Consider the following 22,942-nt stretch of genomic DNA (forward strand, 5'->3'; position numbering starts at 1 on the left):
TATAGAGAACAAATTGACAGTGATGTGAAGTATTGCTTTTTTTCTCCAGCTCTTCTCAAGTGATAAACTGTTTTATTTGTCCCACATTTTTAGTTGACACAGGAGTGTATGTTTGTGCTTTTGTGACAAAAGGCTTCTAAATAATCTACTTTGATAAAGCAAAACCATCTGAACCCCCATCTGAACCTTTTCCTTCACTACCATCAAATCAAATCAAATTGTATTTGTCACATGCGCCGAATACAACCGTAACATGCTTAGTTACAAGCCCTTAACCAACAATGCAGTTCACACTGAGCAAGTCGATGCCACAGATTCCCAAAAGTATTTTTAATCTGTGTTTTTCCTGATTGAATTCATTCCAACAAAGGTGGTTCTTGAACAGCATGACGTGTTTTTTATTTTATTTTATTTTTTTACCGTTATTTTACCAGGTAAGTTGACTGAGAACACGTTCTCATTTGCAGCAACGACCTGGGGAATAGTTACAGGGGAGAGGAGAGGGATGAACGAGCCAATTGTAAACTGGGGATTATTAGGTGCCCATGATGGTTTGAGGGCGAGATTGGGAATTTAGTGTTTGTACAGCAGTGAGAGATAGGCATACAATAATGCCTTATCAGTCCATTGTAATAAACTATCGGGTGAGATTGTCAAAATGCCAGGTATTCTCACCATCAAGCCAATACATAGGCAAAGAGAAATCTGGAAAGGACTCCACATGGTAGAGTAAACTGTCAGAAGTCAACATGCTTCATTATAAATAGGTCGTTTTCTTTGTGATAAAGTAGAAGTTCCCTCCATCTGCAAGTTAATGAGCTGTCATGCAGATAAACTACTAGTTTGTTTCTTCTAATCCATTCTGGTCATGATGGACCTGACCCTAGACTATCAATCTGCCACTGAATAACATGTCTAAGAGATACAAATTCACATCTGCAACTTTGAAAAGGCTCGGTGAAAAGATGAGTCTAGCCCAATAAGGGCAAGTACCATGAACTTTCCATTGATCAAATCCCTGCCCCGAAGAGCAAACATATTACATCAATAGACTTGTACAATGGAACTTTCCAATGCTGGTACCTTGAACTTTCCAATGTCTGTTTCACTTTCCAATAATCAAATGTTAAATCAGAAGACTTGCACCATGGACCAGTTCAGCTGGGCTCACATTTCCACCTTACTAACTTTCAGTAAATTATCATGACATGTCACCTACATGGAAACATTTAATCTTAACCCTCCTGCTGTCCTCTGGTCATTTTGACCCGACACTGTGACCCGGCACTATGTTGATTAACTCTCCCGCTGTCCTCGGATCATTTTGACCCAACCCGACACTGTGTTGTCCTCGGGTCATTTTGACCCAACACAGTGTTGACCCTCCCGCTGTCCTCTGGTTATTTTGACCCGACACTACAGCAGTGAAAACAATCACCTCCATGATATTATGCAACTTGAAATTTGGTGACTTGTTCTAGACTGACCACAGTAGTACAAAAGTGAATGGGTACATGTTCGTACATGTCCAGACATGTGGAGCAGTGAAAACAATCCCCTCTAGGATATTATTCAACTTGACATTTGATGACTTGTCCTAGACTGAGCACAGTAGTACAAAAGTGAAATGTTGCCGTTATTTATGTATCCGTGTAAGCTGTAGGAAACAACAGATACTAATATTGTCATGGGTACATGTCCGTACATGTCCGGACATGTGGTCTTGTCCAAGTGCTGAAGCCATGACAGTGCGTTTCACTGCTAAAACAAGTTCTAGAATAGATTTTTTCAAATGTCCAGCAAGACTACTCTGATTCTGAAGAGGAAGTGGAGGATGTGTCAGAAGATGAAGATGGGGAGGAATACAACCCAGAGCATGGTGCATCAGAAGAAGAAGAGGAAGAACTCCCTCAAGCTAAGAGAGACTTTCCTGTCAAAAAATGGCTAAATCAAATGGTACTCAGTAGCATATCACAACCAGGGCAGGGTGGCAGAGCATAAGGGCCTGGAGATGACCCCGGGACCCACAACGTATGTCGTTTCCCATGCCCACGACATGGCCTCGACATTCTACCTGTTCATCACACAAGCAATAGAAAAAATCATCCTGGACATGACAAATCTGGAGGGGTTTCGAAAATATGTAGATAGCTGGAAAGGGATGGATGAGACTGCTTGCATACCTCCATAGGGCTGCTAATCTTAGCAGGTGTATACAGGTCCCGAGGTGAGGCTGCAGCTAGTCTATGGGATGCAGAGAGTGGAAGGGCGATTTTCCGTGCCACCATGCCACTCAAACACTTTCACATTTACTCAAGACTGCTACGATTTGATGACCGTGAGTCAAGACCTGCAAGACGTGCGAAAGACATGCGACATACAAAGTCCTCTACAACCCAGGGCCTGACGTGACAGTGGATGAGCAACTGGTTCCATTCAGAGGTAGTGTATATAGGTTATCTAGGTATATCTAGGTTTCTTCCTAGGTTCTGTCCTTTCTAGGGAGTTTTCCTAGCCACCGTGCTTCTACACCTGTATTGCTGTTTGGGGTTTTAGGCTGGGTTTCTGTACATCACTTTGAGATATCAGCTGATGTAAGAAGGGCTTTATAAATAAATATCAAATGATATATATATAATACATCCGTGACTGTTTCTGTGTGACACCGATACTAATAATTACCCACGATGCTAATCTCTTCTTGCCAAAGGACGTTGTCCTTTCCGGCAAGCCAGCAAAATATGGCATGAAGTCATGGGTGGCCTGCGACGCCAAATCCAGCTATGCTTGGAAGATGCAAGTCTACACCGGGAAGCCGACCAGTGGAGGCCCAGAGAAGAATCAGGGGATGTGGGTTGTGCTTGATGTGACAGAGGGACTGAGGGGTCACAATGTCACGTGACAATTTCTTCACCTCTTATGAACTCGGACGGCAGCTCCTGAAGAGGAACGTCACCATGGTTGGCACAGTTCGAAAGAGCAAGCTTGAGCTCCCACCTGCACTGATTGCGTCAAAGGACAAAGAGGTCTTCTCATCAAGGTTTGCCTTCCCACCCACCACCACTAGTTCACTACCTCCCAAAGAAAAACAAGAATATGTTACTTCTGAGTACACTGCACACAGAGGCTGAAATAAGCCATCGCCAGGACAGGAAGCCAGCCATGATCCTAGACTACAACTACAACAATGGAGGTGTGGACCACCTAGATAAGGTGATTGGAACGTACAGCTGCAGAAGGATGACTGCCCGCTGGTCCCTGGTCATCTACCACAATATCATTGATGTTTCCTCCTACAATGCCTTTGTGATATGGAGAGAGATCAACCCTAGCTGGATGCCTCGTAAGCGCAACAAGAGGAGGGTGTTCATGGAGCAGCTGGGAAAGGCACTTCTAACTCCATTCATTGAAAGAAGGGAGCGTCTCCCCCGCACAGACGCATCTGCAGCAGTTGTGAAAGCTGTTCAGAGGGCCAGATCTCATGATCAACCTGAGGAGCCACTAGACACTGCCCCAGCCACTGCCCCAACTGGGGCAAGTAAGAGCTGTCAGATCTGCCCACCAAAGAAGGACTCTAAAACACATACTGTGTGCTGCAGGTGTAAGAAATATATCTGCAAAGGCTGTGCACATGCATACTGTCACACATGTGCTCATTGGGGGTTTAGTCAAGGCGGGTCAGTTTGACCTGGAGCACACGGGGTATATACAGAATATGAGGACAACGGGAGGGTAAGATAGCTAGGTGGGACAACCACAAATCTCAGTCATTATTAGAGTCAGTGCTAGTAGGGGCAAAAAAAGTGAATTGCGAAGCAGAATGCATTCGTGATGTCCTTGCCCCACCCTTGAAAGCACCACATTGTGTCCTGCCCATTGACATGCATACAATCTGCAGTAATCATGATGAGATTGTCCAGGTGTCTTAATTATATTTGCTAGGTAAAATGTATGTTAACCTGCAGTACATGAAGCTCCATCTCTTGTGAGAAACAATATGAAACAAGCGATTGAAGAATTGATTCATCAAAGTCATGTAGGATCGTGGAAACGTAGCAGAGTGAGAGTGTGGAGAGAAGGAAAAGGCTCAGATGGTTGTGCTTTATCAAAATAGTTTATTTAGAAGCCTTTTGTCACAAAAGCACAAACATACACTCCTGTGTCAACTAAAAATGTGGGACAAATAAAACAGTTTATCACTTGAGAAGAGCTGGAGAAAAAAAGCAATTTGTCAATTTGTTCTCTATAATCATATACTTGAGAGAAAAAAAGGGTGCTTGTCATATGCTCACTATGATTGAAAACAGTATGTAAAATACGATAACACAATGCAGACCTAGAAGAGGAAAAGTAATTGGTTAAGATGTGACCACCATGAACAAGAGGTCCTTTGAGCGTGTTCAATGTTTCTGTCTGAATGAATACAGATGCTAAATGTTTGTACAGAGAACCAGTTGGGAGCCTAGAAGCGGTTTCCAGGATTTTTAGAATCGAACAGGGCAAGACCAACTCCAACCCCAAAATAACATAAAATGGAATAAAAATAAGACATGAGAGATATGAGACAGTAAAAGGGGCAGACAGAGTGGATCAAAAGTATATAAATTCACCTTATCATTGAGACAATGTCAAGATTCTCCTTTCTCATTAAACCGACAAGAGAGAGCAACAATGACACCCTGCTACTAAATTTATTCAGTACTGTAAAATCATCAAGACAACCTCTCTGAGGGCAAACAAGCAAAAATGTTTTGGTGGCCATTTTGTTGAGGAACAATTACACAATAGCCTTTACATTTTGGGACAGAAACCTTTTACAAATCTCCAAAGAACGCTAGGCGTCATGAATGGGATTGGTGATTTTATGTCCCTTGATGCTTGATGTTGCCTGCGTGACTTGGGCAGACAGGCGGGCGAGCAGGGTGAGGGTTATTTCCCAGGGATCTTGGCCCTCTTGCGGGCGATGGCGTCCTCCACAGCTTTAAGCTGTTTCAGCAGCTCCTCACGGCGGGACAGTGTGCTGCTAGGCTTGCCTGAGCCCGGGCCGCCTGGGGGCTGCTTGCCTGAGCCCGATGACAACCCCCCTGGACCTTTCCCAGACGACTTGGGTGGTGGGGACAAAGGACGTTTTCTAAAAAGGGAAATCACAAGATTGGGTTTAGAGCCACATGCCTATGACAATTTACAAGGGTTATCATGGGGATACATCTACCAGGGTAGAGATGATACCTGTAGATTTGGCTCACATTGTGTGAGTTTTCTACATGGTGTGGCACCATGGTCACATGCCCTGTGTATTATTGGTGTTTATAAACTGGGTGGTTTGAGCCCTGAATGCTGATTGGCCACTAGATTTCCAACTAAGGAAGTCTCTTTGGCTTTACAGCATTGTGTCAGGTTCACTGTTGCCCTCCTTACACACTTGAACATAAAACAAGTATTGATTTGTCAAATCAGACCATTTGTATGACAAAATATAAATTCTTACTGCTCTAATTACGTGGGTAAACAGTTTATAATAGCAATAAGGCACCTCTGGGGTTTGTGGCTTATGGCCAATATACCACGGCTAAGGGCTGTGTCCAGGCACGCTGCGTCATGCATAAGAATAGCCCTTAGCCGTGGTATATTTGCCATATACCACACCCCCTCAGGCCTTATTGCTTAAATATCATATACTTCTGGGATTCCACTTTCGTGACTTGTTCTAAATTCAAAACAAAGGCTTGTGGTTGCTCTTACATCTTAAAATCACATCACTACTGCAGTGGTGAAGGGCAGCACCAACAAAGAGGTGGCAGGTTGGGGTCGTGTGTGTGATCTGGGGTGAGAAGCAGCACAGAGGGCACCTACCTTTCTCCCAGTGCGGGCATGGGACGAGGGCCCTGGCCTCTGGGCCGGTCCATTCTAGGAGAGAGTGGGGGCCGTCCAGGCATCCTCCTGTCACCACGACCTGCAGGACATTGAGGGGAAGTTGATTACCAACAATACCACAGGGACGTGTGGACAGATCATAGAGAATGCAGCCTATTGTGAGGTTTCTCTGGTGTTGGATTTCCACATTTGGGTTAACTGAACCACATATTTGTGTGTGTATGTGTGTGTGCATGTTTGTGTGTGTGATTTCCTTGGGAAGAACACATTCATCCCTGACTTTTCTGGACAGTTTGAGGCCCTCACCTCTCTCAGGAGACATTGCTATCCTCTTGCTGAGGGGAGAGGTCGGCCTGTCCTTGTCTGAAGGCATGTATCGCTTCCTGTTACCCCGCTCTGCCTGCTGCTACAGAGTGAGAGAGAGCCGTGGTTCGTCAGACATTCAACAAATGCAAAATGGAGTAGATTAAATTAAGATCAAATCACATCTTCAATGGTGGTATTCAAATAATGTTTGTATATCAGTTAACCGAGAGTAAATGTTAGAGAAAACAAAAGTATTGTATACAGAGGCTTGATAATAATATATTTACTTATTCAGTCTCACTGATAACATCACAAGAGTATGAGGAAGTCAGACACTGACTGTCCTTCCCCAAAGTCAAAACCCCGTAATGACATCAGTGTCACAGGGTGTGATATTAGTGTAACTCGTATCTACATATTCTTCAGAGAACTTCAAAGACTCATCACTTGTAGTCTACCTGGGTTGGGGTAAGAGAAGTTGACTTCCAACAGTAATCCAGTACTAGTCACCTTGTTGAGGAGCGTGAGTTTGATGTCTTTGTGCTGGCCGTAACCTCCAGGGGGACCCATGGGCGGTCCGTGCGGCGGGTGCATGGGGTGGCCACCAGGACCATGGCCCCTGCTGCCAGGCCCAGACCTGGGCATGGGACCGTGAGTGTTTCTGGGAGGGAGGCCTGAGGGATCCATCTTCCTCCGGTCCTCCCTGGGGGGATGGGGCTCATCTTTCTTAGTGGGCTTCCCTGTGTGGAGAGCACTACGTATATAACCAACAACCACTAAATGCTGCGATTCTGTTATAGCTGTGTCACACCAACCTAAACACAACACAGAGTGAGTCAAGAGTCTATAACAAAAGCCTGACCACTACCTTTGTCCTTGTTGGGGCCCCTGTCCCGTGGTGGGCCCTTCTCCTTGCGGGCATGGGGGTGTCCTGGGGTTGGGGAGCGGGAGCTGGCTGACGACACAGGGCTGGCCAGGTCGGCGTACATGTCATCTGAGTCAGCGCTCCTCACAGAGCTGCTGCTGGAGGCCGAGGACACGCTAGACACACTGCTCACACTCAGAGACCTGCACAGAGACCACACAGAACACAGGGAAAGAGACTCAGCGCTGCTCCACAAAAACACATTGTTTACACGTAGTTTAACTCATACATCACAGTAAAAATATATATATTATAGAATGAGAAAAAATTTATGATTACAACACACACGTACAGAGAGTAACAAATGAGTGAATCGTGGGGCAACATGGCGAAGATATCAAACAAATGATTTACAGTTAAGATGAATGAAGAAAAGCAGGTGTACAGGGAAAAGAAAAGGCTGATAAAATTGACGTAGTACCTGGATTTTCTACAAAGTTGACCAGTGGATACATAGCAAGAAGAGAGAAAGGATTCAATACATGTCCGTTTCAAAGTGCTTTACTAAACACCATTATTGCCAGCTTTTAAAGCAGTCATATCTGGCTTTCTATATGTAGTTTGTTCAGTGTGGTTTGAAAAGAAACCAAGTAACAATCATATCCACATCTTGTCGATTTGGAGGATTACCAATATCCTAATAATTAAGCTGTGGGCGGATAAGACTACCTGCTCAAAGGAATACCCGTTCAGCATCACTTCCTCAGACGTTACGTTGTAGTTTATTCTGTATTTGTGTGTAAACCAGTGCAATGCTCATTTATCCTGAGGTGTAAAGTACTTAAGTAAAAATATTTGAAAGTATCTGTACTTGACTATTTAAATGACAACTTTTACATTACTACATTCCTAAAGCAAATGTTATTTTGACATTTTCCCCTGACATCCAAAAGTACTCGTTACATTTTGAATGATTAGCAAAGACAGGAAAATGGTCTAATTTACACACTTGCTTCGTTTGTAAATTATGATTAAGTGTTGGTGTGCCACTGGCTATCCGTGGTTTGCTTAAATAAAGGTAAAACATTTTTATATTAACTAGGCAAGTCAGTTAAGAACAAATTCTTATTTACAATGACGGCCTACCAGGGATCAGTGGGTTAACTGCCTTGTTCTGTGGCAGAACAACAGATGTTTACCTTGTCAGCTCAGGGATTCGATCCAGCAACCTGGCCCAACGCACTAACCACTAGGCTACCTGCCACCCCATTCCCAATATAAGGAATTTGAGTATATTTTAGCAATTACTTTTAGACTTTTACTCAAGTAGTATTTTAGTGGGTGACTTTCACTTTTACTTCTATTAAGGTATCTTTACTTTTACTCAAGTATGACAATTGGGTACTTTTCCACCACTGCATTTACCCAGCAGTGGAAGTGGGATCTGTTTTTTCTACCTGGACTTCTTGGATCCGGAAGGTGAGATGGATGCAGAGGAGGAACGAGATCTTGAGCGAGAGCTGGAGCCAGAGTAACTACTGCCACTCACACTGCCACTGACCGTCTGCCTGGAGCAGGGGAATAGAAAAACAGGAGAGGGGGGAAAAGGTTATATATTTGAGTTAATGAAAAGATCAGCATACTTTTAATAGCAGATTTTACATCACTGTAACAACGCATCAGTCCCATTGCATACTTGGCAAGGGTTATAGGTCATATTCATATAATAGAAATAAACTATTGTCCCTGCAGAGGAGGAATGGAGTGTGGTATCACATATGACGGAATATTTTAGTCAGAGCAGGAGTGTTGTTGTAGAATGACTGTGAGAAGGCCACTTTTGGTGACTTTTTAAAAGGACATTCTACTCCAAAATGCATGAACATTTAATTATGTTGCCACCAACTGAAATATAACTGATGGTCGCCTCTGCACTGTAGGGAGATTATGAGGAGCAAGCGGTGGCTGTGTGCTCTCGGCGCCACTGCTCTCTCTGTTTACTTATATACATTGTAACTTATCTTAAAGGGATAATGTGAGATGCATGGCTCTGCGTGCAGTTCAAAGTTAGTGTTAGCGCAATGACTTGAGTCTAGCATAGTCTAGCATAGCTAGCTATTCCCATAGACCTCCTGTCAGTGCGCTAGTTAGAAACAGCGCAGACGCTCGTTAGCAACCTCCTAACTGCACACAGAGAAAAATGGTGTCCATGAGTTCATGACTTAATTGGCAAAATCTCACCATATCCCTTTAAAAGCGCATCCCGGCAGATTTTTTTTAAATATAGGAGAAACACTAACATAAACTGACTGACATAAACTGAAGTTCACCCGAGAGGAAAACCCAGGAAACGGCCTACAACAAGTCCTACTCATCTTATCAAGCTAACCTAATCTTATCAAGCTGTTCTACTCAGAGGTCGACTGATTATGATTTTTCAACCCGATACCGATTAATCGGCCGATTTTTAAAATGTATTTGTAATAATGACAATTACAACAATACTGAATGAACACTTATTTTAACTTAATATAATACATCAATAAAATCAATTTAGCCTCAAATAAATAATGAAACATGTTCAATTTGGTTTAAATAATGCAAAAACAAAGTGTTGGAGAAGAAAGTAAAAGTGCAATATGTGCCATGTAAGAAAGCTAACGTTTAAGTTCCTTGCTCAGAACATGAGAACATATGAAAGCTGGTGGTTCCTTTCAACATGAGTCTTCAATATTCCCAGGTAAGCCGTTTTAGGTTGTAGTTATTATAGGACTATTTCTCTCTATACCATTTGTATTTCATATACCTTTGACTATTGAATGTTCTTATAGGCACTTTAGTATTGCCAGTGTAACAGTATAGCTTCCGTCTCTCTCCTCGCTCCTCCCTGGGCTCGAACCAGGAACACAACGACAACAGCCACCCTTGAAGCAGCATTACCCATGCAGAGCAAGGGAAACAACCACTCCAAGTCTCAGAGCGAGTGACGTTTGAAACGCTATTAGCGCGCACCTCACTAACTAGCTAGCCATTTCACATCGGTTACACCAGCCTAATCTCGGGAGTTGATAGGCTTGAAGTCATAAACAGCAGAGCTGCTGGTAAAACGCACGAAAGGGCTGTTTGAATGAATGCTTATGAGCCTGCTGGTGCCCACCACCGCTCAGTCAGACTGCTCTATCAAATCATAGACTTAGTTATAACATAATAACACAGAAATACGAGCCTTTGGTCATTAATATGGTCAAATCCGAAAACTATCATCTCGAAAACAAAACATTTATTCTTTCAGTGAAATACGGAATCGTTCCTTATTTTATCTAACGGGTGGCATCCATCAGTCTAAATATTCCTGTTACATTGCACAACCTTCAATGTTATGTCATGATTACGTAAAATCCTGGCAAATTAGTTCGCAATGAGCCAGGCGGCCCAAACTGTTGCATATAGCCTGACTCTGCGTGCAATGAACGCAAGAGAAGTGACACAATTTCACCTGGTTAATATTGCCTGCTAACCTGGATTTCTTTTAGCTAAATATGCAGGTTTAAAAATATATACTTCTGTGTATTGATTTTAAGAAAGGCATTGATGTTTATGGTTAGGTACACTTTGGAGCAACGACAGACCTTTTTCGCGAATGCGTACTGCATCGATTATATGCAACGCAGGACACACTAGATAAACTAGTAATATCGTCAACCATGTGTAGTTATAACTAGTGATTATGATTGATTAAGTTTAATGCTAGCTAGCAACTTACCTTGGCTTCTTACTGCATTCGCGTAACAGGCAGGCCCCTAGTGAGGCAGGTGGTTAGAGCGTTGGACTAGTTAACCGTAAGGTTGCAAGATTGAATCCCTGAGCTGACAAGGTAAAAATCTGTCGATCTGCCCCTGAACAAGGCAGTTAACTTCTTCGGGGTAGGGGGCAGCATTTTCACTTTTGGATAAATAGCATGCCCAAATTCAACTGCCTGCTACTCCTCCCCAGAATATAAGATACGCATATTATTAGTGGATTTGGATAGAAAACACTCTGAAGTTTCTAAAACTGTTTGAATGATGTCTGTGAGTATTACAGAACTTATGTAGCAGGCAAAACCCCGAGGACAAACCATTCAGAATCTTTATTTTTTTGAGGTCACTGTCTTTTCAATGAGTTTTCATTGGTACACCAGATTTCTAAGGGCCTTGATTGCAGTTCCTACCGCTTCCACTGGATGTCACCAGTCTTTGGAAATTGGTTGAGGTTATTCCTTTGTGTAATGAAGAAGTACGGCCATCGTAAATGAGGGTCACTTGAAGTAAATTGTTTGAGAGGCACATTACCAAAAAAGTTACGTCAGTTTGTTTTCTTTTTGTATTGAACACAAATCATCCCGTCTTCAAATTGATCGATTATTAACGTTTAAAAATACCCAACGTTGTATTACAAAAGTAGTTTGAAATGTTTACATGTAACTTTTGATATATTTTGTAGTGACGTTGCGCAAGTTGGAAGCTGTGTTTTTCTGGATGAAACGCGCCAAATAAATTGACATTTTGGATATATATTGACGGAATTAATCGAACAAAAGGACCATTTGTGATGTTTATGGGACATATTGGAGTGCCAACAAGAGAATTTCGTCAAAGGCATGAATTATATTTTTTATTTCTGCGTTTTGTGTCGTGCCTGCAGTGTTGAAATATGCAACTCTCTTTGTTTACTGTTGTGCTATCATCAGATAATAGCATCTTATGCTTTCGCCAAAAAGCCTTTTTGAAATCTGACATGTTGGCTGGATTCACAACGAGTGTAGCTTTAATTTGGTATCTTACATGTGTGATTTAATGAAAGTTTGCTTTTATATAATTTTATTTGAATATGGCGCTCTGTATTTTCCCTGGCTATTGGCCAGGTGGGACGATTGCGTCCCACCTACCCCAGAGAGGCTAACCCACCGTTCCTAGGCCGTCATTGAAAATAAGAATGTGTTCATTGAGAACTTGTGGTCAATCCTCAAGAGGCAGGCGGACAAATAAAAACCCACAAATTCTGACAAACTCCAAGCATTGATTATGCAAGAATGGGCTGCCATCAGTCAGGATGTGGCCCAGAAGTTAATTGACAGCATGCCACGGCAGATTGCAGAGGTCTTGAAAAAGAAGGGTCAACACCGCAAATATTGACTCTTTGCATCAACTTCATGTAATTGTCAATAAAAGCCTTTGACACTTATGAAATGCTTGTAATTACACTTCAGTATTCCATAGTAACATCTGACAAAAATATATAAAGACACTGAAGCAGCAAACTTTGTAGAAATTAATATTTGTGTCATTCTCAAAACTTTTGGCCACTACTGTACATGGAGGTTGGTGATCAGTTCCAAAGCACTCTACGTAAATGAAATTAACATAAAAACACAAATATTTGTACTACTTTTCACATCCTTTCAATATTATAAACCACTAAAAGTGGAGATCAAAGAAAAGCCTTCATACAGTAGCCTAGCCTATTCAAAATGTATGCATGAATTTAAGTAATAGATCATGTTCCACTAAATAGAAGGAGTCAAGCAAAAGTGGAAAAATGCCACCCCATTGACTATGAATCATTGCTGAACAAAATTACTAACATAAAAAGTGTGGTAAAGTAATTTTACATGGGAGGACAATGTGTCTTTAGAGCTGCAGGACCACTGGACAAAAAGTTTTACATGAGGTCATCCACAGGGAACACCACGCCACACACATAGTGGGCAGGCAGAGAAACCACAGCCAGTGGCTCGCCCCCACGCTGTCCTTTCCTTCCCTTCTACAGCACAGCACCAGACCTAGGTTCTTTCCGATGAAGGCCCAGCCATAGTGTCACCTGACCCTGAGACAGAGGATAGCTCTTCCACCAACACACAGCAATGCTCACGGAAAAGGCCCCTCCTGATGCTAATCTAGCTACCATACAAAGTGTCTTTGTGAGCTGAGGGATACCGGTCATGCAAGTTCAATAAAAATAAAACACACCCACACAAATACGCCTGGTATTAGGCCTACCTGTGAAATACAGCCTAAAAATAAGGTAAACAACTTGATTTGTAAAAGATCAAAATGAGACCCAGTGAAGTCTCTAGCTAGCGGAGTAGCAACAGAGTTCTCTGCAATAAGCTATTGTACTGAACAAAAATATAAACGCAACATTCAACCATTTCAAAGACTTCACTGATTTACTGTTCATATAAGGAAATGATTCATTAGGCCCTAATCAATAGATTTCGCAAATGGGAATACAGATACCACAAAACCAGTCAGTATCTGTTGTGACCACCATTTGCCTCATGCAGCGTGACACATCTCCTTCGCATAGAGTTGATTAGGCAGGTGATTGTGGCCTGTGGAATGTTGTTCCACTCTTTCAATGGCTGTGCTAAGTTTCTGGATATTGGCGGGAACTGGAACACGCTGTTGTACATGTCAATCCAGAGCACCCCAAACATGCTCAATGGGTGATATGTCTGGTGAGTATGCAGGCCAAGGAAGAATTGGGACATGTTCACCTTCCAAGAATTGTGTACAGATCCTCAAGAAATGGGGCCGTGCATTATAATGCTGAAACATTAGGTGATGGCGGCAGATGAATGGCACTTTAGGAAACAGCAGAGGGAGCACCCCCCTATCCACATCGATGGGGCAGCAGTGGAGAAGGTGGAAAATTTTAAGTTCCTCGGCGTACACATCACTGACAAACTGAAATGGTCCACCCACACAGACAGTGGTGAAGAAGGTGCAACAGGAGGCTGAAGAAATGTGGCTTGTCACCTAAAACCCTCAAACTTTTACAGATGCACAATTGAGAGCATCCTGTCGGGCTGTATCACCGCCTGGTACGGCAACTGCACCACCCATAACCACAGGGCTCTCCAGAGGGTGGTGCGGTCTGCACAACACATCACTGGGGGAACACTACCTGCCCTCCAAGACACCTACAGCAGCCAATGTCACAGGAAGGCCAAAAAGAAAATCAAGGACAACAACCACCCAAGCCACTACCTGTTCACCCCGCTATCATGCAGAAGGCGAGGTCAGTACAGGTGCATCAAAGCTGGGACCGAGAGACTGAAAAACACTTTCTATCTCAAGGCCATCAGACTGTTAAACAGCCATCACTTGCAGAGAGGCTGCTGCCTATATACACAGACTTGAAATCATTGGCCACTTTAATAATGTTCACATATCTTGCACTCATCTCATATGTATATACTGTATTCTATTCTAGTGTATCTTAGTCTATGCCGCTCTGACATTGCTTGTCCATATATTTATATTTTCTTAATTCATTCCTTTACTTAGATTTGTGTGTATTGGGTATATGTTAAGAAATTGTTAGATATTACTTGTTAGACATTGCTGCACTGTCGGAACTAGAAGCACAAGCATTTCGCTACACCCGCAATAACATCTGCTAAACACGTGTATGTGACCAATAAAATTTGATTTGATGACAATGGGCCATTGGATCTCGTCCCGGGAACTCTGTGCTTTCAAATTGCCATCGATAAAGTGTAATTGTGTTCATAGCTTATGGCTGCCCATACCATAACCCCACTGCCACCATGAGGCAATCTGTTCACAACGTTGACATCAGCGAAACGTTCACCCACACGACGCCATACAGGTGGTCTGACGTACTGCCAAATTCTCAAAAACAACATTGGAGACAGCTTATGGAAGAGAAATGAAAATTATATTCTCTGGCAAAAGATCTGGTGGACATTCCTGCAGTCAGCATGCCAACTGCACGCTCCCTCAAAACTTGAGACATCTGTGGCATTGTGATGCATGACAAAACTGCACATATAAACGCAACATGTAAAGTGTTTGTCCCATGTTTCATAAACTGAAATAAAAGATCCCCGAAAATGTCCATACGCAACAAAAAGCAAATTTCTCTCAAATTGTATGCACAAATTTGTTTATATCCCTGGTAGAGAGCATTTCTCCTTTGACAAAATAATCCATCCACCTGACAGGTGTGGCATATCAAGAAGCTGATAAAACCGCATGATCATTACACAGGTGCACCGTGTGCCGGGGACAATAAAAGTCCACTCTTAAATGTGCAGTTGTCACAAAACACAATGCCACAATTTTGCTGACTGCAGGAATGTCCACCAGAGCTGTTGCCAGAGAATTTAATGTTGATTTCTCTACCATAAGCCACCTCCAACGTTGTTTTGGAGAATTTGTTATTACATTCAACCGGCCTCAACCGCATACCACGCGTAACCACGCCAGCCCGGGACCTCCAAATCCGGCTTCTTCACATGCAGGATCTTCAGAGACCAGACACCCGGACAGCTGATGAAACTGAGGAGTATTTCTGTATGTAATAAAGCCCTTTTGTGGGGAAAAACTCATTCTGATTGGCTGGGCCTGACTGCAAAGTGGGTAGGCCTATGTTCTTACTGTGGAATGAAGTGTTGAGCTTTCGCCAGGCATAATGGGACCCATCTCATCCAAAAAGTTCAATCAAGTTTTGACAAAAAGCACCTGGAAGAACATCAAGACTCTTGGAAGAATGTTCTATGGACAGATGAGTCATAAGTATAACCTTTTGGATGACATGGGGCTCATTATGCCTGGTGAAAACCAAACACCACATTCCACAGTAAGAACCTTACACCAACGGTCAAGCATGGTGGTGGTAGTGTGATGGTTTGGGGATGCTTTGCTGCCTCAGGACCTGGACGACTTGCCTTAATAGAAGGAACCATGAATTCTGCCTGTATCAGAAAATTCTACAGGAGAATGTCAGGCCACCCATCTGTAAGCTGAAGCCGAAGCGCAGCTGGGTCATGTAGCAAGACAATGATCCAAAACACACAATCAAGTCTACATGAAAATGTCTAAAAAGTATACACATTTGAAACTTTGCCGTGGCCTAGTCAAAGTCCAGACCTAATCCCAATTGAGATGTGGCAGGACTTGACACAAGCAGTTCATACTTGAAAACCCACAAATGTCACTGAGTTAAAACAGTTCTACATGGAAGAGTGGGCCAAAATTCCTCCACAGCGACGTGAGAGACTGATCAACAACTACAGGAAGTGTTTGGTTGGAGTCATTGCAGCTAAAGGTGGCACAACCAGTTATTGAGTGTAAGGGGGGGGCAATTACTTTTTCACACAGGGGAATTGGGTGTTGCATACCTTTGTTTACAAAATAAATTAAAGAAGTATTTAACTGTTGTGTTATTTGTTCACTCATGTCCCGTTTATCTAATATTAGGTTATGGTTGAAGATCTTTTAACATTCAGTATCAAAAATATACAAAAGTAGAGAAAATTAGAAAGGGGGTAAATACTTTTGCACAGTAATGTACATGAACTAACAGCTTAGGGGCATTAATGTAATTTTTTAATAAATTTTATAGCCTAGACTGAAAATACCATTATTACGATATTTTTTTCACTGGCCAAAGCGAGCCACTGACATGAATGATTGACAGGCCCGGAGGGTGTCCAAAACATCCCTAGGCAAGCGGGCAGCCCTGTATGTCGAGCCCTGTTACACCTTCGTATATCATTGGATAACCTTGAGATTTCAGGTTGGCTGTGTTGAATGTGACAAAGAAACTTGTGATAGACAAATGGCCATCTCTGACCAAATGTGTACTTCTTTCTTACCTTCTGGGTGGGTTGTGCTGCTGCCGCTCCTTCCGTCGGCCCTCCCGCAGGTTGAGGGGTTTGCCCGCCTCCCGAGGTGACACGGGTCGGCCCCCCTCCCGAGGCGGCACGGGTCGGCCCCCCTCCCGAGGCGGCACGGGTCGGCCCCCCTCCCGAGGCGGCACGGGTCGGCCCCCCTCCCGAGGCGGCACGGGTCGGCCCCCCTCCCGAGGCGGCACGGGTCGGCCCCCCTCCCGAGGCGGCACTGGTCGGCCCCCCTCCCGAGGCGGCATGGCTCGGCCCCCCTCCCGAGGCGGCACTGGTCGGCCCCCCTCCCGAGGCGGCATGGCTCGGCCCCCCTCTCGAGGCGGCATGGCTCGGCCCCCTTCCCGAGGCTGCATGGGTCGGCCCCTCTCCCGAGGCTGCATGGGTCGGCCCCCCTCCCGAGGCGGCATGGGTCGGCCCCCCTGACCATCCCGAGGCGGCATGGGTCGGCCCCCCTGACCCTCCCGAGGTGGCATGGGTCGCCCCCCCTCCCGAGGCGGCATGGGTCGGCCGCCCTCTCGAGGCGGCATGGGTCGGCCCCCATCCCTTGGCGGCATGGGTCGGCCCCCCTGACCCTCCCGAGGCGGCATGGGACGGCCCCCCTGACCCTCCCTTGGCGGCATGGGTCGGCCCCCCTGACCCTCCCTTGGCGGCATGGGTCGGCCCCCCTGACCCTCCCTTGGCGGCATGGGTCGGCCCCCTTGACCCTCCCGAGGCGGCATGGGTCGGCCCCCCTGACCCTCCCGAGGGGGCACGGGTCGGCCCCCCTCCCGAGGGGGCATGGGTCGGCCCCCCTCCCGAGGGGGCATGGGTCGGCCCCCCTCCTGAGGTGGCATGGGTCGGCCCCCCTCCTGAGGTGGCATGGGTCGGCCCACCTCACGGGGCTCGCGGGAGTTGCCAGGCTTAGCCCCCTCTAGGGTGGGTTTGGGGGGTTTCCCAGGCTGGCCTGGCAGTGGTGGGCTTGGAGCCTTCTTGGGGGGAGCCTTCTCCCTACCAGGAGGGGAAGGCGCACCAGGTTTCGACGGGATGCTTAAGGATGATAAGGCATTGGTTTGTTGTTTGGCATGCAGCATTCACACACGTCACATCCATGAGGGAAAAACACATGCTTTGTTCAAGAGACAGTGATTCAACAGACTAGAGGCATGCTAGCTACATGTCTAAGATGAACAATACAGCATGTGCATTACATGCAAACTACCCTATTATTATGTAAGACTTTGAAGTATTAATATTGACTCAGTATCTATATTGACTTGAGCCATGAAAGGAAAAGTACATATGATCTGTGTGAGTTGTGTATGGAAGTGCACAGCACAACTGATGAATATACAGTATGTCTATGGACGGATGAGCATAGCTTTACCCTTTGGGCCCTAGGGCCAGTGGGGCCGCTGCTTTATTCTTGGCGTTTCTCTGTGCTGAAGGGGTCGGAGAGGGAGACGAGGAGAACGATCTGGACCTGCAGTGAGACAAACAGGAGGCCACGTTTAATACAACCCTAAGTCATCTCCGATCCATGATACATATCAGCTCTCTTATGGGAGACCTGAGATTACAGGTTACCATGCTCTCAGTGAATGGGTGTCCTATTCAACACAGTGTTGTGGGGGTGGACAGACAGGCAGTGTGCGTGTTATGGACCTGGAGCGGCTGCCGCTGAAGGAGCTGTGCTGGGAGGAGTGGCTGGAGTACGAGCTGAAAGACGAGGTGCGAGAGCGAGACCGAGATGAACCGGAGCCTGTGTAGGAGGAAGAGCGGGACGAAGACCTGCAAAACAGAACCCACAGTTAACCTCACTCTGTAACACACGCACAGAAACCCATAGTACTCAAGTAGATATAACTTACTGAAGAATAAAAACATTGTTTTGAAGTGTTGATTTAAGGTGTTACCAGAGTACCAGACTAGAGGTAAGGCTGAATTGAAAGCTACCTAGAGGAGTTGGACAGTGAGACAGAGGATCCAGAGGGCCGGTGATGCCGGCGGCCCCGCGGTGGTGACCCGGACATGCCCGGACGTATCCTGGGGGATTTAGACCGGCGCCAGGGGTCCTTCCACTCATCTGGCCGCTTGGACATGGATATCAGCTCCGTTTTGAGAGGCGGCTCCATCATCGGCCGACTGGGAAGAGGGGTTGAGAGAGGCAATCAAATCAATCACACGTTTAGCAATAAAGCATCACAAATGAATGAGACAGAAATACAAAATAAAAAAGGTTCCATACAATGTTTACATTCCTCAGTTTCTGTTCATTACATAGTATGGCAAGACATCCCTTCAGTTATTCCCAGGTAAAAGAAACAAAGACACTGAAATCACAACATGATATGTTGCAACATTCCTGGAGGAGATGAGCGCAGAACAAGCTGTCACAGACCTTATCTGATGACCCCCCAAAAAATTATTCACACATTTAAAACATTCTGCACAAAAGACTGTTCCTGTGATGGCAAAGGAATGTTCAGTGACGGCACCAGTCCAGTCACTGACTGATTGGAGGTTAAAGGGATGCGATGTTTCACTGTCCTCTCTGTAGAGTCTGTAGAGTAAGGTATGGATCAGAGCTGTTTCAACACTGGGAATCTTTCCCATTTACTCAGCCAAATATTTGGACAGATGCTCGAACAGAAAGTCTCAACAAATCCAGAGCCAAATCTGATGCTGCAGTGTAAACACACAGCCTAGACTACATCATATGCTGATGCCATGTTATGCACTCATCTAGGCCATCATAATCACAGTTCCAGTACTTGTATGGCTGGGTATAACCTAAATGTAGGCCTAACCTCTTTTGAATAGAAAGCCAACAGTTCTTTGTTGCTTCTTGTGTGTGGTGAAGATTCCGGTATTGGAGTTTCCCAACCTGAACATTTGCGCTTTCATACAAAGCTAGTAAATAAGGTTTGTTAACCAGAATGTTTGAAAATAGGTGTGGGGGGCCTCTCGAGTGGTGCAGTGGTCTAAGGCCCTGCATCGCAGTGCTAGCTGTGCCACTAGAGATCCTGGTTCGAGTCCAGGCTCTGTTGCAGCCAGCCTCGACCGGGAGACCCATGGGGCGGTACACAATTGGCCCAGCATCATCCGGGTTAGGGGAGAGTTTGGCCGGCCGGGATGTCCGTGTCCCATCGCGCTCTAGCGACTCCTGTGGCGGGCTGGGCGCATGCACGCTGACATGGTTGCCAGGTGTACAGTGTTTCTCCGACACATTGGTGCGGCTGGCTTCCGGGTTAAGCGGGCATTGTGTCAAGAAGCAGTGCGGCTTGGCTGGGTCGTGTTTCGCAGGTCGCACAATTCTCAACCTTTATTTTATTTTGCGTGCATGGTTCAACATTAACATTTGTCAGTCACTGGCTCGACAGGGCCACTAACTTTACAGTGCATTTTTGCATTCCAGTTCAACATTTACTGTTCATTCGGGAACATATTCAGACCCCTTGACTTTTACCAGTTTGTTACATTATAGAATTATTCTAAAATTGATTAAAAACAAATCCTCAATCTACAACACAATAATGACAAAGCGAAAACAGGCTTTTATAATGACGAAGCGAAAACAGGTTTCATCTTTGAGATGTTTCTACAACTTGATTGGAGTCCACCTGTGGTAAATTCAATTAATTGGACATGATTTGGAAAGGCACAGAAGGACAACCATCTCTGCAGCACTCCACCAATCAAGCCTTTATGGTAGAGTGGCCAGATGGAAACCATTCCTCAGTAAAAAGCACATGACAGTCCGCTTGGAGTTTGCCAAAAGGCACCTAAAGGACTCAGACCATGAGAAACAAAATTCTCTGGTCTGATGAAACTAAGATCAAACTCTTTGGCCTGAATGCCAAGCGTCACGTCTGGAGAAAACCTGGCACCATCCCTACGGTGAAGCATAGTGGTGGCAGCATCATGCTGTGGGGATGTTTTTCAATGGCAGGGACTGGGAGACAAATCAGGATCAAGGGAAAGATGAACGGAGCAAAGTACAGAGAGATCCTTGATGAAAACCTGCTCCAGAGCGCTCAGGACCTCAGACTGAGGGCGAAGGTTCACCTTCCAACAGGACAACGACCCTAAGCACACAGCCTAGAGTGGCTTCGGGACAAGTCTCTGAGTGGCCCAGACAGAGCCTGGACATGAACCCGATCTAACGTTTTTGGAGAGACCTAAAAAATAGCTGTGCAGCGACGCTGCCCATCCAAGCTTGAGAGGATCTGCAGAGAAGAATGGGAGAAACTCCCCAAATACAGGTGTGGCAAGTTTGTAGCGTCATACCCAAGAAGACTCGAGGCTGTAATCACTGCCAAAGGTGCTTCAACAAAGTACTGAGTAAGGGTCTGAATACTTATGAAAATGTAAAATGTATTTTGCAAACATTTCTAAAAACCAGTTTTTGCTTTGTCATTATGGGATATTATGTGTAGATTGATGAGGAAAGTAAACTATTTAATCCATTTTAGAATAAGGATGTAATTTAACAAAATGTGGGGAAAAATCAGTGTTTGAATACTTTCCGAATGCACTGTATACATACACAGTGAGTAAACAACAGTATATAAACAGAATATGAGGTGACCAGCATTTAATGACTATATATACAAGGGGCATTAGTCTCAATGTGCAGAGCTGAAAACCGGGCAGGTAGCTGGATAGTGATGGGCCTGGAGAAATGTAACCACTCTTGAAATTCATCAACAGAGCCATTGCGTGTTTTTGTTTACAATGTTTACTGACATTAGCGTAAATATAAGCAAATATTTTGGGTTCTGATGGGGTTTGAAAGTTTAACTAAGCTCATGAGGCATTTAGAAGCCTAAATTATATTCTTCAACAATTAATGGGTATATATCCAAAAATGTATGTGGGAACTGCAGATTGGCCCTTTTCAGAAAAGGAAATTAGCTTGAAAACGGATTTTTTTCCTCTCAGTCCCATGGCAAAAAGTGTAGAATTTAAGAAAATTATCTTTAAAACACCAAAGTTGTGTCTGCAGCCAAGAGGGGGGCCTCTAAAATGTTTGGCCATTGGTCATGCCCACTTCCACACACACATTTGATTGGTCTTTTTTTAGGTTAGGATATTTCGAGAAAGCTTTTTCTAAATGTTTTGACATGATTTATAGGGCCGGGACGATACCCTTATCTGGATACTCGTTAGTGTTGTGGCAAAGAAACAAAACAGATTTTAAATTTCTTTAGGAAAACAGCCCTAATGTTGGAAACAAACATCATTGTTGTCATCCAGAGTCCAGTTTATTTATTTTCCAAGCACACAATATTTTACATACAGCAGGATTTGAATGTTTTTTGTCATACTGGTATCGTCCCGGCCCTAATGATTTATACATATCGGTTGACGAAGACTGTACTTTTGAATCCCCCTCTGCTTGTTAAGTTGTATACAGTAGTGAACTGTCTGTATCCTCCTGACTGGTGTAAATATCCTTCTCTGCTAAAATCTGGGTAAAAGATTGGAAGTAATGTGAGTCTTATTCAGTACTTGCTTTTCTAAAGTCTTCCAACCTTGCAAACTAAGATACAGGTAACTGCTAAAATAATGGAAACATTTGAGTAAATTAGGTATACGAAGTATATTGAGAGCCGATGCTTCCACACATGGTTCCTAAGTTAATTAAGCAATTAACATCCCATCATGCTTAGAGACATGTAGAAAAATGCTGGGCAAGCCATTATTTTGGCTACGCCCCCATAGGATGACAATGCTCCCATCCACAGGGCATGAGTGGTCACTGAATAGTTTGATGAGCATGTATAAAATGTAAACCATATGCCATGGCTGTCTCTGTCACCAGATCACAACCCAATTGAACACTTATTGAAGATTCTGGAGCGGCGCCTAAGACAGCGGTTTCCATCACCATCAACAAAACACCAAATTATGGAATTTCTCGTGGAAGAATGGTCTCGCATCCCTCCAATAGAGTTCCAGACACTTGGAGAATCTAAGTCAAGGTGCATTGAATTTGTTATGGCTCGTGGTTGCCCAACGCCCTATTAAAGACACTATGTTTGTGTTTCCATTATTTTGTCAGTTTCAAATAAAATGTTATTGGTCGCGTACACATTTTGCAGATGTTATCGCAGGTACAGCGAAATGCTTATGTTTCTAGCTCCAACAGTGCATTAATACCAAACAATACAAAACAATACACACAAATCCACAAAAAATCAGAACGAGCAATGTCTGAGTCC

General features: G+C 44.4%; 1 protein-coding gene across 2 annotated transcripts in view; it reads right to left on the minus strand.

Annotated features, from left to right (window-relative positions):
* Positions 1–4,095: 4,095 nt before the first annotated feature.
* LOC129862566 (zinc finger CCCH domain-containing protein 18-like) overlaps positions 4,096–22,942 on the minus strand; it is a 35,750-nt gene continuing 16,903 nt past the window's right edge. Inside the window, exons 10-19 of one of the 2 annotated variants that reach the window (XM_055934344.1) lie at positions 18,672–18,860; positions 18,381–18,506; positions 18,103–18,198; positions 16,713–17,765; positions 8,503–8,613; positions 7,049–7,248; positions 6,691–6,920; positions 6,181–6,277; positions 5,854–5,953; positions 4,096–5,131 (exon numbers count right to left, since the gene is read on the minus strand). In XM_055934344.1, coding sequence (XP_055790319.1) covers positions 4,930–5,131; positions 5,854–5,953; positions 6,181–6,277; positions 6,691–6,920; positions 7,049–7,248; positions 8,503–8,613; positions 16,713–17,765; positions 18,103–18,198; positions 18,381–18,506; positions 18,672–18,860 — 2,404 coding nt within the window. In that variant the 3' untranslated portion in view covers positions 4,096–4,929. Of the gene's footprint in view, positions 5,132–5,853; positions 5,954–6,180; positions 6,281–6,690; positions 6,921–7,048; positions 7,249–8,502; positions 8,614–16,712; positions 17,766–18,102; positions 18,199–18,380; positions 18,507–18,671; positions 18,861–22,942 lie in introns of both variants that reach the window. The other variant, XM_055934343.1, reaches the window with a different exon arrangement.

This window comes from Salvelinus fontinalis, chromosome 9 (genome assembly GCF_029448725.1).
Source record: "Salvelinus fontinalis isolate EN_2023a chromosome 9, ASM2944872v1, whole genome shotgun sequence".
NCBI classification, from domain to species: Eukaryota; Metazoa; Chordata; class Actinopteri; order Salmoniformes; family Salmonidae; genus Salvelinus; species Salvelinus fontinalis.